Genomic DNA, 16,322 nt, shown 5'->3' on the forward strand with positions numbered 1-16,322 from the left:
AAGAGCTGTATACTGTTTTAATTATAAGTTTATTGACGACAATGCTTATTGTTATTTTTAAGTATTTAATGAATACATGTTTGTTTAAATTTGATAGTTTTAATAAACATAATTTTTTATTGTGAGGTATTATTTTATTTTTGTAGAGACGATATAAATCTTTTTGTAGTATTTTATTGAATATGTAATCTCTTACAGCTTATGAGTAAATATGTCAATTTTTATGATTTTTGTTGATAATTTGTTGATATGTTTTCTGACGTATTTTTTTCTGATGTATGTTTATTTAACCTTGAGTTCCTTCATGAGTTTAAGGTTAAACCTCATTGGCGTCCATTTTGTTTTGCAGTTTACTGTATTCCGCGTTTCATGTTTCTTTTGGTCAAACTGTTATATTTGCATGTCCATTCAAATTTCATCTTTTCTAATAGCTTTATTTCTTTTCATATCTGTTACTTCGTTATAATAATAGTCTCCCGTTTTATACCGCTGTCGCGGCTTTGGGAGTATAGCAGGGTAGTCTGCTATATCTAGGGCCTACGGTATACAAGGAAGGTAACATGGCCAGTGCTACGCTTCAACCGTCTATTATTACCCCTGGTTTTACCCAAGGTACTCATTTTTATTCAGGCTGAGTCGACCTGGGGCCTATAGACATTTTTAAAATGTCTAGATGTTCTTGCCGGCGGTGGGATTCGAACTCCGGACCACCGGCTTGCGAGGCAAGCATCCTATCGCTTGCGCTACGCAGGCCCTGTTACTTCGTTATAATATAGAATAATGTATAACGCTATAATATTCACTTTTTTTTCTATTTAACCTTGTTCATTCTCTATCTTTATGTATTTATTTTCTACCAAGTAATAGTTGATAGATCTTAAGTTTATTGTTTTCTTCTATATTACTTATTTGTGTCTCCCTACATTCAATGATACTGATTTTATTAGTTAAGGTATAAAATTTGACACAATGTGAATCATCTACTTGGAGACCTGTTTCGTTTGGGATTGTATCCGACATTTGTGATGATAGTTGCTGACCATAAAACACCACGTTCGTCAAACATATTAGTGAGTGTTTATTCAGCCTCCAACTTTGGGAAGACGTTATTCGTAGCCGTTCACTCTCAGTCAGACACTATTGGTAGCCGATGATAGACATATAATACAAATAGACTGACAGCTGCCATATAGTCACGTTCCCCCAGTGCGACAGAGAAAACTGACGCAAAGCAGTTACGTGGCCGGTAACCTGGAAAATTAGAACGAGATGAAAGGGCTACTTTGCGTCAGTTTTCTTTGCACACTGGAGGAACACGACTGTATAGCAACGGTCGGTCTATTTGTATTATACGTCTATGAAGGCGATACTTGCCATGTCACGATATTTTTCATGGGTTAGATTATCATCATTTTTTAAGGTACTACACGTTTCAGTATCCCCGCTGCTTGAACAGGGCTGCTTATTCAATAAATTCACAGCTTACCTTCATAATTAAACGCTATTTACTATCTGCCAACCAAAATCTCACTGACAGTGGGAAGCTGAACTAGCTTGCAGTTCAGCTTGAGAATATTTATATATACATACATATTCGAATAGATATGGAGACGTCACATAAAGATTATATTTTGTTTTTTCGTTATTAATAATATTATGGGTTCTTTTATCTTTTCAACGAAAACTATCATCAAATTGATCATCGCAAATTCCAAATTAGTTTTGAGTTTCTACATACTGCACAACATACTATTATCTCCTTATTTTTATTAATTAAATATATATTAGTACATAAACATTAACTTTACTGGTATGACTCCAGTATCTGTTAACTTAGTGTAACTATATAAACTATTTACGAAATATATTGATAACATACGGAAATATGAAAATGAAAAGTATCCGACTTCTCTTCTTGTGTATCTTTTTTGTGGCATGCAAAGTAGAAGCGGAGAACGCGGTAAACTTTGCAGTCAATTTCGTAAACAAGACATTACTTGAAAGTAAATGCAAGTTACATCTGTTGAGGATGAAATTATCTCCACATACTCATTTTCTCGGTACTAATCCTTGTGATGAATTACACGGTAAGATCTTATTTAAATTATAAATGTATTATAGAAACTTATTTTATTTATCTGGTAGAATTTTACATAAGAGATCATCGTAAGTTAGTTGTTCCTCTGTGTCATCTCTTTCTTTGTAATAATTAGAAATGAGCAAATCGAGTGTTAATTATGTTTATAGTATAGCAATATTAAGGCATTTAAATAACAAATATTGGGAAAATTAAGTTGTTTTTAGACTTTGGTGTTAGCTGATTGCTGATGTTTGATAAACAGCGGCTATTGGCGTCTCGGATATACATCTTATATTTTTTTCACAGCAGTTCTAAATAGATCAGTTGACGTTAGACCAGTCCATTTCCTAAGATTGGTCAGCCAGGATATATGTCTGCGTTCAGGGCCTCACTTGTCCTCAATCTTGCCTTGTAGAATCAACTGTAGAAGTCGATATCTACTATTACGCATAATGTGACCGAAGTAAGCCAATTTTCTTTTCTTTACAGTGTTAATAATTTCTTAGCCTTTCCTTAGCATCTGAAGAATAGTTGTGTTAGTTGTGTGTTGTATGTATGGGCTTCTTAATATATGTTGATAGCACCACATTTCAAATGCCTCTAACCATTTTATAACATCTGTGATATTCCAGCTACTCTGTCGAGAGAGGCACTAAATACGTAACATCTAAGGTTTGTTACGTGTATATTGACACTTGAAGATAAGTTGCAGAGCATCTTCCTAAGATCGTTAAAAGAATTTCTTGCTTTTTCAATACGGATTTTTATTGCATATTGATCCCAGGTATCCTTATTATTGCAGGCTAGATATCACATTTTAGGAATCATCAAAATTATCGAAAACATCTACCAAAACAATACAATAAAAGTAAAAGTAGATGAGAACTAATTGACCCCATTAAAGCAGGCAACGGGATAAGACAGGAAGATTCCCTGAGTCCTCTATTGTTCAACCTGATTATGGATAAAATAATAAAAAAAGTATTAACTAAAAAAAGATACCAAATGGGAGAAAAACAACTTAAAATAATCTGCTATGCAGACGACGCAATACTACTCTCTCAAAGTGAAGATGATTTATAACCTATGCTGCATTAATTCAATATACTTAATCGCAAGAAAATTTAACAGGTTAATTTCCCCACAAAAGACAAAATGCATGGTTTTAACAGCAAGATGTAAATTGGAGCTGAAAAGTCAGATAATAAAATAAGTGATGGAGTTTTAATACCTAGACATCACATTATCTAGCTACGGAAAAGTCGAAACAGAAGTGGAAGATGAAGTGAATAGAACAAACAGAGCCATAGGTTGCCTGAATGAAACAATATGGGACAGAGCTAGAAGTACAGATATACGACATAGATGCAATTTGGAGAATATTAAGATCTGGGTAAAAAATAGAAGAGTAGAATGGAGCGATCATATAAGCCGAATGACAACAAATATAAATATATAATAAAGTATATATATATATATTATAATAAATATATAATAAATATATAATAGTAAATACGGCAAGTGACGGTTCCCCAATAGGAAGACAATCAGTAAAAAGACCACATAAAAGATGGAACGACAAGAAGAAGAATGAAGTTGTGTAGTGTCTTCAGCTATTTCGCAAAATTCTTATTAAGCTCTGTTTTTCATTTTTCCTGGATGTTGTTTTCTTTAAGTATTGTACTATCTATTTTGAGCTTTATTTTCATATCAATTATTTTCCCTGGGGTATCACCAGGCGCTTTCGATGAATAAAACTTTCTTGGATGCAGTTTAAAAATGTATTCGTTACAACAATATTCGTCTCTTGGCAGAATTGGACCAGTCCTTTTCTGGTGCCAAGACCATATGTCCCCATGACATTTTCAACTGTACCTTGTCCTATTTTGTCGCTAACATCGGCCATGATAATGGTTAGTTCATGTTTTTTGTCAGTGTATTGTATCAACGATCATAAGAATATTGGACAATGACTCTCATGGCTTGCTCTCGTCAGACTTTGAAATTACAACTACGTAGGACTAAGGATAGAGCTGTTGGAAGTTGAGGGAAGGAGAGGTATAGAAAAACTGAGGAGAAGATGGAAGGACTGTATGGCAGAATATTTGATAGAGAAAGGTTTAAATAATGAAGATAAGATAACAGCGACTTCTAAAAGGGGAAAAGATAAGGAAGAAGAAGGAAAAAAAAAGAAAAACGTAAAACATATTGTCACGCATATAAAATATTAGTGAAGAGTATTGACTGAATTTAAATATACAGAACACAAAATTTATGGTATTGCCAGAATTGCCAGTCAATTGACAGAATCAGTGGCTACACTCCATCGAAATATAATGCACCATACGGAAGGTAAGAATAGAATTTGTAAAGATAAAGATCTATCTTCAGAAACCATGATTTACTTCTCAGAATCAAAGTCTTATTATATAATTTTAGGTATTATAGAATTTCTGTATTTTCTGTTGACGATAATATAATCTATTTTTAATTCCTGACTATTTTGTTGTTGCTATTAGCTGGTAACCTCCATGTATATGATCTACATTTCTCCATAGTTCTAAAGTCTATATCGCCCGACGCAATTCTTCATTTCTCCTCCGCCCACTTTACCGTTTAAATCGCCCATTATGATATTTATATCAAGTATTTTAGTTCGCGTTAAGACATTGCCAATTTGTTCATAGAAGGCCTCTATGGTGCCTTTATCCTTGTTTGCACTGGACGCATGTACTTGAATTATATTTATTTTACGTTTTAAATCAGAGTTTATCTGATGAATTCTTATCAACTATAATGAAAGCTCCCTACCTGTGTTTGGAGTTGTTACCGGAATTTCATTGGATATTGTTCCATTTCTAGTGTTACAATATACTGATTCAGACCATTGTATATCGCTAAGCCCCAGCATTTTAATCTTTATTCTGCACATATCCTATACAGCGTTATCCAGTTTACTTGATTTATATTAATTTCTTACGTTCCACGTTTTGATTTTGAAGGTTATAGAGTTATTCTTTTTTATTTGACAGGGATTTACTTTGATGACGACCTGGGAGGTCCTGTCATCTAAATCTGATTGTTCTTCCCTACCGAATCTTGAATTCCGAGCACCATGATCATGATTTACTAAGACTATCCATGCGGTTATTTTATGTGGTAGTCATCACATGGTTTTTCACATTTTAACACAGTTGTCTAATTTAGCTCTTCCGCCTTCGGAGTTAATTTCTCAGCTACAGGGCAATGAAATGCCCTACCACGTGCCGGTTTTCCACCCGTAGCTGTGGACCAACAAGTGGGAGATTACGTATACCGGTCATCGTTCGATCAACTATTCTACACTACGCCCAAATCCAGGTTGTCACTTCCGCCGAATTCGCTATTTAGAATATTCTTATTCGCTTTCATCGCCGTTGTGGTCTTCATCTAAAACCCTATACAAGAAACCCTTACAGGGGGCTATCAGCTGGGCCAGCTGAACTAGAGCTACTTAGTTCATGCTACAACCAATGCAGTCAGAGTGACATCCACTCACACCTACGTATTATTGTAAGTTTTCTTTATTGATATTTTTTTAATTTTTGTGAGCTTATTGATGTACTTTTAAATTGAACTGAATATGTGTATGGATTCATATACGAGACGGTTTCATTAAAAGATGAATTAGCAAGATCCTTTGGTTTTTTCTCCATTTTTTTGACCGATAACCCTTGTGAACTAAATAAATCGGTACCTCGGAGGCAAAGGACACTATGTCCATTTTCTTACTTTTTCAGGAGAGCTTTTAAAATTTTTTTAAATTTGTAATTAGTAAATACTCCAATGTTTCTTATATTTAACCAAGATTAATATATTATTATTGTGGTGTGTATAATCGTTTTTCATTCCGTGAAGTGTTATATACCTGAGGTTTACCGTTCATTGTTTAAAATTTTTTTAAAAATGTGTAGTTGGACATAGTGTTGTTTACCTCTAACAACTTTTTTTAAATAATGTGGCATTGCATGTTAAGGTCTTTAAGAAATAAACAATACAAACATATTAAACTATACTATTATTTTATTAGAGGTAAATATTATAATGTTATGTAAAATTATAGACGACAAGTTTCAAAAGTGTTAAAGATGCTCCATATTATCGTCATCTGCTTGTGGGTAATCGTTTGTGGCTACATCACTATGTGTTAAATTTTGATATAACGCATGACAAACTAACGGAACAAAAGGCAGAAATGTAATTAAGTCATTGTACTTTTGTTTTGTGATTGGTAATGGGATTACTGAGACTTGATTTAATTAGGCTGGAAACGTTACTTGCTGTCTTCGATACCTCATGAAGTCCACTTCATACATATTTTGATTATTGAAATCGGTCTTATAAAAGTACTTTCCAATGTGTTCTTGTTGGACTTGTAGGAAAACACATGTTGACAGTAAAACAAGGTCTTTATTAACATTTTTTTTTTCTACTTACAAAAGGAGGATTAGATGACAATTTCTTATCGAACAGCGTTTTGAAGTTTTTGAAATCTGCAAGTTCCATATTCTGCACTGTGTATTTACCTGATGTTTGCCTAACTAGTTGTTGCCAGTCCCAGGTGTTAAAATGGCCAAATTGGAGACTTTCTTTCTTTTTCTTTCGATTAAAGCATGAACAGTGTCTGCTTCCATATGTGTGTGCCCTTTCAGTAAAAACTTTTGAGTGATCGTCTTTATTTGCTGTATCCAAAAATAGCACATTATAACACTTATATTTTTTTCCATAGCAGTTATTGATCCAAAGAGTGATGTCCTCTACTTGTCTACCTGGAATTGTATTGTCAGCCCATTTCAAAATTGACGAGGCAATTTCATTTGCACCTCGGGCCCCTTTCGATTTGTCCCACATTATACATTGTACAGAAGAATCACTGGCATCATGTAATGTAAAATTTAATATCCAAAGCTTCCTTTTATAGAAACTAATACAATTGTTTGTTAGTGGTGAAGGCAAACATTTTTGCAAATCACCAGATAGTACTTTGTATTTTGGTGACTCTTTAGCTATTATAAAGTCCAATTGTTTTAAGTTATACCGAGTTTTAGATTCAATTAGGTGAGCATCATGATCAGCCTGTACACTGGTTAGTTCATCTGCAGTAAGATTATTTTTTAATTGAGCGGTGAGTGTACTGCATGTATCGCAAATGTCTCTTTCGGACGGTTTAAACGACAACTTGAAGTCTTTATTAAAAATATCTGCGTACAACCACTTTTTAGCTCTGAGCTTTGGATCTACATGTCTTTCATTGCATTCATCAATGTACAGTTGATACATCTTTTCTATTGTAAGTTCTGTGCCCAGATAATCTCTCTTACTCCTTTCTCTGGAATAATGACTCTCGTATTTTGGGAATGATTTAATATGTTGATGTATACTATTTATGGTTTCGGTAGGAGTTTTATTGGTTGGCATGTGTCTACCTCTTTAATCAGCTTTTATTAAACCTCCTGGCACAATTTTTTTTAACATATTTACTTCTACTAAATTAGATATACAAAGTGTGTTTACAAACATAACCTTGCACACCTTCAATAGCTGATTGTTCACTGTAAAATGGTAGTGTAGTGTATTATTTTTAGATTTGGTAGGAATTTAGATCTTTTTTTCTTGATCGAAGAGTAGGTTGGATGTCGATACGTGAGAAGATAAATTGCTTTTTAAGATCTGAAACGTTTGTCTCAGTCCAGTATGAGTTGAAAATTGTTTGTCTTTCGTATTCTGGCCATGTTTCAGAGCATTTCATGTGACACATGCAAGGAGGCTTGTTCATTTACTACACGTTTTTTACCTTTTTGTTTGCACTTAGTTATATTTTGTACATTTCTTTTAACACTTTTCTCTTCTTCTAAAATAACTTCATTATGTTCATTGAAATTGCCTGCATCACTTCTTAGGGATAAATCGTCCTAAAGAATATTTTTTTTATTGCCCCACCAATCGCTAATCGTAGGAGTAATAATAGCTTTCTCTTTTACCTTTTTTTTTTCGCTGGTTTACTTATACGTCTCATATCATTGTCGTCCGATTCTGAGCTTTCACAACTTAGAGGCTCATAGATTTTATCAATATCCAGCTAACAAACCAGCTAAAAGAAGGACTTGAATCGTGTTTTATTATAATTTATGAAAATATTTTAATTCAAAAATAATGTTAAAAAATAAAAAAATTAGACATGACTTTAAATTATTATGTTTAATTTCAAATCGAGAGCTGTCATTCGTTTCTCGTAAAGTGTAGCACAAAACTGTATTGAGTTGTGGCGTACTAGAATAAAGAAAACACACTGGAAAAATTAAAAATTTAATTTGAAATTAATACAAAATGAATAATTTTTACAGTGAACAAGTCTGGAATTTAAATATATGTATTATAATTAGAAACTGCTGAAATAATAGTATTTTGTAATATCTCCATTATTAAAAAATTCTTCAAACATTTTGGACATTAACTCAACCGTCTCTCTGGTTATTAAATTTATTAGATACCGTTTTTTGTTGTTAATTATAAAAATAATATTTATCTAAACAAATTTTTAAACGTTATTTTTTTTATTTAGATTTAGTGCAATTTCGTTATCTGTGATGGCAACAATGAATTGTTTCACGAACCATTGACTCCAGTCTAAACCAGAGATATGTAAGACAGGCTCTCTTATATATCTCTGGTCTGAACACTGGTTTACATTGGAAAAAAAAAGGTGTACCATTTCTATATGACGGGAAGTGTAGAAGGGTACATAACACTATGTCCGGATGGTAAATGACGGTGCACACATATAGTAAGGGTAAACAACATCAAGTCCACATGGTGTTGTTTACCTCTGACTGGAAGTGGACTTGGTGTTTATTAAAAAATCGGTAACTTGCCGTAAAACTGTCTCTGGACATAGTATGGTTTACCTATGTGTAGAGCCAAAAAAGTTATATTCAAAAGTGCACCAATCTAAATTTCGATAAAAATGGACATAGTGTCCTTTACCTCCGAGGTACACAAATATTTATTATATTATATAATTAACATTAACCGCTCGTTTTATTTAAAAACGGTACAATATATGTATATATATACATATATTTTAAATTTTAGGTCAAGTAGGGGAACTTCCAAAAGGATTTGATCCTCATGTTGAAGTAGCTAGTCTGAAACCTCCAGATATATTGACAAATGGAAATGTTCCAGTCAATAAGGTAACAGGTGGCCCCAATAATGCAGGTAAAATTTGATTTTATTGATACGTCAAATGTTAGAACTTTAATATCTATATTTAGATACACAGTTTTTTCAATAAATGTTCTCGAAAAACAGTTTTCTTATCTGTTTTGAGTAATATTTTGTACTTGGTTTATAATAAGACACATTTTTATAAGAAAAAAAGATGGAAAAAGTGTATATTAATCCTTTATAATGCAGAATTATTTTTTGATAATATAAACAAATTCGTTGTCGATTATAATTAACAAATGATACATTATTGTACTTTCCTTCGTCTTTCCATTTTATTTTTACTGCTTGTTGATTTTTTGAGTGGTTGAAATTTCGGCCACAGCCTGATTAAATATATTGACTTTTATACATGTAGTTGTGGTTCTATATTCGACCATAGAAAAAATACTTTATTAAACATTTAATACTTGAACGTTTTGGCTTCGCTTTCGTTGAACAGAGCGCGCAACGTCTTGATGTTTCGTGTTCTTGTTATGTGATTGCCAAAAACGCTTAGTCTCGCCGTATTTTCAACGCTTACATCATTACGTGTTGCTTCCATTTTCTTCAAATATTTATTTTTTCCTATTATTAACTTAGGTGCTAGCCTCTTTCTGTTCTGGAAATCACCTATGAGTTGGTTGGCCAAGACATTTCTAAAACACATGTGACGTATTGGTTTCGATTTATTAGACCTCCTTTTCATTGTAATCTTATACATTACATATATATTTACTACTGCTGCACCAATGAAACAGTATATAATCCTCAATATACAATCGTCGGGATTAACACGAAATTGGATAAGAAGCACGAAGTTGATGGAATAGATCGATTTCACCCATATAACGATTGTAATTATTTATCGCTTTTAGACACTTGATACTTTCTTGTTCACGAAATTGATCGATAAGATCGACTCCACCCATATAACGATTGTAATTACTTATCGTTTTTAGACACTTTCTTGTTCTTCGTTCGCTTTTCTTCGCAAAACTGAAGTAATTTAAAAAGTACTGCCAACTAGAACGCATTTGCTCCACGATCTTTCCATTTACCCATAGATATAATCATTGGATATGAAAAAATCGTATTCTCTCATTGTTTTATTTGTGTTGAAAAGCCTTTACGATTTATTCTAAAAGGCAAGGTTCTGTGGCATGGTTAAGTTAAATATTATGTTTTTTGTGGGATTAAGCTACAATTATTGGTTGTGATTGTGATGAAACTTACACTTTAAATTAACTAATATTGACGTTTCAATTTCCATTCTGGAAATCGTTTTCAAAAAAGGTTTTTTTTGTACAAATTATGTAAAAATGTGTATAACAAAATATTTTGTTATTGGTTATGTCATTTCAAAGTTCACATGCTTGACCTAGATCTTGTAGGCCAAGAGCCCATAGTGGCTACAACATGTTTTGAGGGTGGTGTTTTTATTTTATATCAAATTCTGACTACTTCTGTGTGTTCCATGTTATATGTTTGTGTAAAAAATTAAATCTTGTTGTGTTTGTGTAATGTGAATTGAGCAAAAAAATTTATTTATGTATTGTGTGTTGCTTATGTGTTGATTGTAGTGTGTTAGATTGTAGATGATGAGTTTAACCTCCTATTACTCAGCTGTTGTTGATATATGCTTCTTGTCGACTTTCAAATACACTATAAATGCAACAATTTCTACGTGGGAGAAACAGCAAGACCACTTAATGTCAGGATAAACGAGCATAAAGCATACATCAAATACAGAGACTTCGAGAAATTTTAGATATGCAAACATGTCTGGGAAAATGAGACCATACCACAATGGAAAGATGCATCAATAATCATGAGAGAAACAAACATGAAAAAGAGGAAAACCAAAGAAGCAGCTCTCATCCTATTCTTAAATTTGAGATTTTTCTACCAGCCACCCCTCACTCTAGCCATCCTTCTAAAGCCATCCTTATGAAATTTTCACCATAAATATTAAATATATCATCCTCGTCTAACCTCTCTCTCCACCCTGAATTGTCTTAAAAAATTCGGATCAAGTCATACTGTTGCCGTATTGGACTTCTTCTTTTGGTGCCTATTCGTTTCGAATATTGGCGATCATTCTGGCTATAATTATTTTATTAACTGATGCTTTAAATAGATTAGTAGTTGTTGTGGAAAACCATGTCCTCAGGTTTTTTAACCATAATATTCTTCTTCTCCCAAGTACTCGATTTCTTGGCATTTTTCCTCCAGTTCTTTCTGTTTGGCTTCTCTGATCTTTCTCTGTATATCTTGTTGTAATGTTTTATATATAGAGTTATTGCTCTTGTTTTCCTTCGTTCTTCCATCAGCTGCAGAGTCTCTGTCGTCATCCATGTCTTATTCTTACCTTCTTCGTTCTTCATAAAATTGTCTTTAATGTTGTCTATCGTTTTATTAAGGGATTCTATTTTCTCTTTTGTGCTTTTCGTTGTATTATCAATTTCTTTTAATTTTCTATTTATTGTTTTTCTGACTAGTTCTTTTACTTCACTATATTTCAGTTTTCTCATGTTATATTTTTTTACAGTTTTTCCGCGTGTTTTCTTTACCTTGGTTTTATACACGCCCATTTAAAGATTGTGGTCAGATTGAATATCAGCGCCTGGGTAGGTTTTAACACTGTTGAAAATATTTCGATATCTTTTGTTAACAAGTATATAGTGTATAATAACGTCTTCTCCGTTGTCTCTAGGTGATTTCCACGTATACAGGTGTCTAGGTAGTAGTTTGTAAAATATGCTTAGCATGACTAAGTCATGTTTAGCTGCAAATATACTCATTGTTTCTCCTCGTATTGGACTGGTACAGATTTCGCGTGTGTCTAAGTTGCTAAGTGTATTGGTGCACCCAACTCTATTAAAATGGATCAAAAGTTTATCTAGCATACGAATCGAATACCTTCTAAAAGTAAACAAAGCTTATTATCATCTGTTTCTTTCTTATCCGGTTAGCTCTACACTCCTGTCAATTCATTTCTTTGGGGTTCAAATATCATTCTAAGAATCTTCGTTTCAAATACTAGCAGCTTATTTATTTCCCGTTGGTGTAGAGTCCATGTTTCACTTCCATATACAACAACTGGGCGAATAATTGACTTACAGTCTTAATTTAGATTTTCTTTTTAGCAGCTCAGATCTCAATAATTATGATAGGAAGTATAATGCTCTATTTCCAGCTCTTTTTCTATGTAGTTGTCATTTGTAATTACCGTTTCCAGATATTTAAACTCTTTTACTATTTCAAAGTTGTGGTCATTAATAGTTATGTTCTGCCTAACTCTTGATATTGAATTTTTGGTTACTAGCATGTATTTCGTCTTCCCTTCATTTATTCGAAGACCCAGACTATCTGTTCCCTGCTCGAGTTGTGAAAACATCTCTCTTGCATCTCTTGTAGAATGAGCGACTGCATCTAGATCATCAGCAAAAGCCAACAATAGTTTTAATTCTCGATTCGCAAATCTCCCTGTCAGTTTAGACGATATTTTATTTATTACATATTCTAAGGCTAAATTGAATAGCAACGGTTAGAAGGGGCTTGTCTAAGTTTTGATGTTATACTCAATCGCATCTTCACCTGTTCACATGCGTCTGTTACGCACATTTAAGTTAGCTCCACTAATTTTTTGGGTATTCCCATTTCTAGCATTACAAATAGCATACAGATCTGTTAATATAGTTGCCGGCGAAGCTCCAGACAAAAGTTCTTTTAATTTTGAAAGTAGCCGAACATAAATTTCTTCTGTCTTGTTAGGTAGTAGTGCGTATACTAAAGGAATCGCAGTATTCTTCTCTAATCCGTGGATTAAATCTGTATGTCGGAAGCATACTGTCCTAAGTCAAATTTTTTACGTATTGGACTTATTTATACAGGTTTGTTTACATTTTTACAATCTATTTAGTGGTATATAATACTAAGTCCATTTTAAATATAAAAAGAAAATAGTTAAAATAACATCGTCTGTCTAAGTCCGTACCTCCTTAGAGGCATATAATCCTAAGTTGGACCTGGTTGGACTATCTATGTAAACCGACAGTAGTAGTTTAAGTCCGTGTAAAACGAACAGCCCCGAACATTAACGTCACTCTCATAATCAAACATTAAATTCCGTTCATTGTTTCGTTGCACTTTGGGTGAAAAACACGTGGTTATTGTTTTTGGTTATATCTTAAAAACTCTTATATCTTAAAAAATTTGTAGTTATTGACGGGAATAGTTTTTATAATTTCGTGAATAGTTTTTATTTTATCTTTAGCGCTTGACTCCATAATGGATGGTAAGTAATTCGTTTACTAATATTATAGTTCTTAGGATAAACTAAGGAATTAAAAAAAATGTCTTCATATAAAATTGATTTAGAAATATATTTTTATGGTTAATATATTTTTTTTCCAGATACGTCAAAAGAAAACCAACCTAGTAACTAGTACCTAGTACCTCAAGTACCTTTCAAGTAACTGAGATCGGTCAAGATGTAGATACTATGTCATCCAAAATGAAGACGTATGAAAAACAGTTTTCTCTCTTAGAAAATGACCTTTTGTTGAGCGACTCTGATGATTCTATAGCAGATAAAGATTATAATCCTATTAATGATGTTGATTATGATTCAGAAGATAAAGTTGAACAACCAGACGTTCTTGTAGAAAATAAGCAAGTTAATAACAGAAAAGTTTCCAGAAAATCTGTTACAAAACAAGTTGGAAAGAAACGTTTAAGGCATGTTTCCGAGTGAATTGTAAATAAGCGTAAACGGGAGTATGCTGTCGGTAGATCCTATCTCAGTAAAAGCGGAAAAGAGATGCCTGAAAGAAAGAAAAAAGCTGCTTGTTCATGTCGTATGAAATGTTATTCCAAAATAACTGAAGAAAAGAAAGATGAGATTTTTAATTATTATTGGAATGACGAAAAAGATTATAATGCAAAAAGGCAGTTCATTTTATCCTGTATAGAAACAAAGCCTACAGCTAGACAAAGATTGCGATTAGGAGACGAATCAAAGGCAAGAAAAAACACCTTGGTATATACTTTAACAGTAGATGGTGTAAAAATTGTTAAGTGCATGTTTGTGAAAACATTGGGCATATCGCAGTCAGTAGTGAAGACCGCTTTAGCAAAGCGCCAAGAAGGAGGCATAGTTATGGCTGACAAGAGAGGTAAGCATACACCTAGTAATACAACTCAGCAGCATGTAATCGATTCCGTTGTATCACATATTTCCTCATTTCCTAAATATGAAAGCCACTATAATCGAGAAAGATCAAAGACAGCATATTTAGGTCCTCAGTTGTCAGTGCAAATGTATACACTCTATAAAGAATATTGCTTTGAACAACACGTTCATTTAGACGATGTAGCAAAACTATGGTTGTATAGGGATATTTTTAATAAAAAATTAAATTTAATCTCACTTTTAAACCACCAAAAGTGGACACTTGTGATTTATTTTTAGCACAGGTAAAGACAGCAGTACACGACACTGATTCAGAACGTATAAACAATGAAAGAAATTTACATCTGAAAGATGCAGAACGTAGGTATAATCTTAAATCCTCAGACACAAATGAAACTAAATAAAATTGCAAACATAAGGTACTCACAACAGATCTTCAAAAATGTTTACCTACACCGTTGTTAACCAATTCGCTTACTTTTGATAAAAGAAAGCTTTGGACTTTAAATTATACAATTTTTGATTCCTCAAATAATTCAGCCTGGTGTATGATGTCCAAGCTGACCGACCAAGTGAAGATCATGCGAGGAGTAAGACAAGGATGTGTGCTATCGCCGACTCTTTTCAATATATACTCTGAGGAGATTTTTAATGAAGCCCTCACAAACCTAGACATGGGAATCCGAGTGAACGGTGAATACATCAATAATATCCGCTACGCCGATGACACTGTGTTACTAGCAACCAGCCTAAACGATCTGCAGGCCTTACTAGACCGAGTGCGAACTGTGAGCGTAACATACGGACTGAACCTTAATATTAAGAAAACTAAATTCATGGTTGTCAGCCGTACAACTTTAGATCCCGGGGCACTAATGGCAGGTAGCGAAGAGATCCAGAGAGTCGACAGATTCACTTACCTCGGAACTACCCTCAACGTACAATGGGACTACGCTCAAGAGATTAGATCCAGAATTGAAATGGCACGGTCTACATTTATTAAGTTGAGATCCTTGCTGTGCTGCAGTGATCTCAGTTTGGGAACCAAGATGCGAATAGTGAGGTGCTACGTTCTTCCAGTGTTACTGTATGGAGTTGAAGCCTGGACACTGACGCAAGCCACTGAAAAACGAATCGAAGCCTTCGAGATGTGGATATACAGAAGGATACTAAAAATATCTTATGTGGACCATGTCACCAACGTTGAGGTCCTACAGCGCATGACAAAAGAAAAAGAAGTGCTTAATTTAATTAAACAACGCAAGCTTGAGTACCTCGGCCACGTGATGCGGAACGAAGAAAAATATCGAATTCTTCAACTTGTTATGCAGGGTAAAGTATTTGGCAGAAGAGGACCGGGACGCCGTCGTATTTCGTGGTTGAAAAATCTCCGACAATGGTTTGGGATGACCTCAGCGGAGCTGTTTCGCAGAGCAGTCAACAAAACCATGATAGCCTTGATGATCGCCAACATCCGGACCGGATAAGGCACTGAAGAAGAAGTATGATGTGGGACGAATCAAAAGGTAAGAGAGGTGGGAATGAGTTGGCATCAGCTTTGGTAAAATGGGCAGATCTAAACTTACCTGGATCTAATATAGAGTACATACCGCTTTGGTCTGATAATTGCTTTGGCCAAAATAAGAACAGCAGCATCGTAATGGGCTTTTATTTCATTCTAAATAAATATGCAAGGCTTAAAACCATTGATCAAAAATTTCTTTTAAAAGGTCATAGTCACATGGAAGCTGACACCGTTCATGCAGAAATAGAAAAACAGCGAAAAAAATCCCTACAATG

At 33.8% G+C, this 16,322-nt stretch overlaps 1 protein-coding gene across 4 annotated transcripts in view; it reads left to right on the forward strand.

Moving 5' to 3' along the window:
• Nucleotides 1-16,322, forward strand: part of LOC140452801 (uncharacterized) — a 49,048-nt gene that overhangs the window by 3,539 nt on the left and 29,187 nt on the right. For 2 of the 4 annotated variants that reach the window (XM_072547132.1, XM_072547130.1), the window contains exon 2: nt 9,212-9,337. The exons of 1 other annotated variant lie outside the window; for it this stretch is intronic. In XM_072547132.1, the coding sequence (XP_072403233.1) occupies nt 9,212-9,337 (126 nt within the window). Of the gene's footprint in view, nt 1-1,811; nt 2,088-9,211; nt 9,338-16,322 lie in introns of those variants that run through there. One more of the 4 variants, XM_072547134.1, reaches the window with a different exon arrangement.

This window comes from Diabrotica undecimpunctata, chromosome 1 (assembly GCF_040954645.1).
Source record: "Diabrotica undecimpunctata isolate CICGRU chromosome 1, icDiaUnde3, whole genome shotgun sequence".
Taxonomy (NCBI): Eukaryota; Metazoa; Arthropoda; class Insecta; order Coleoptera; family Chrysomelidae; genus Diabrotica; species Diabrotica undecimpunctata.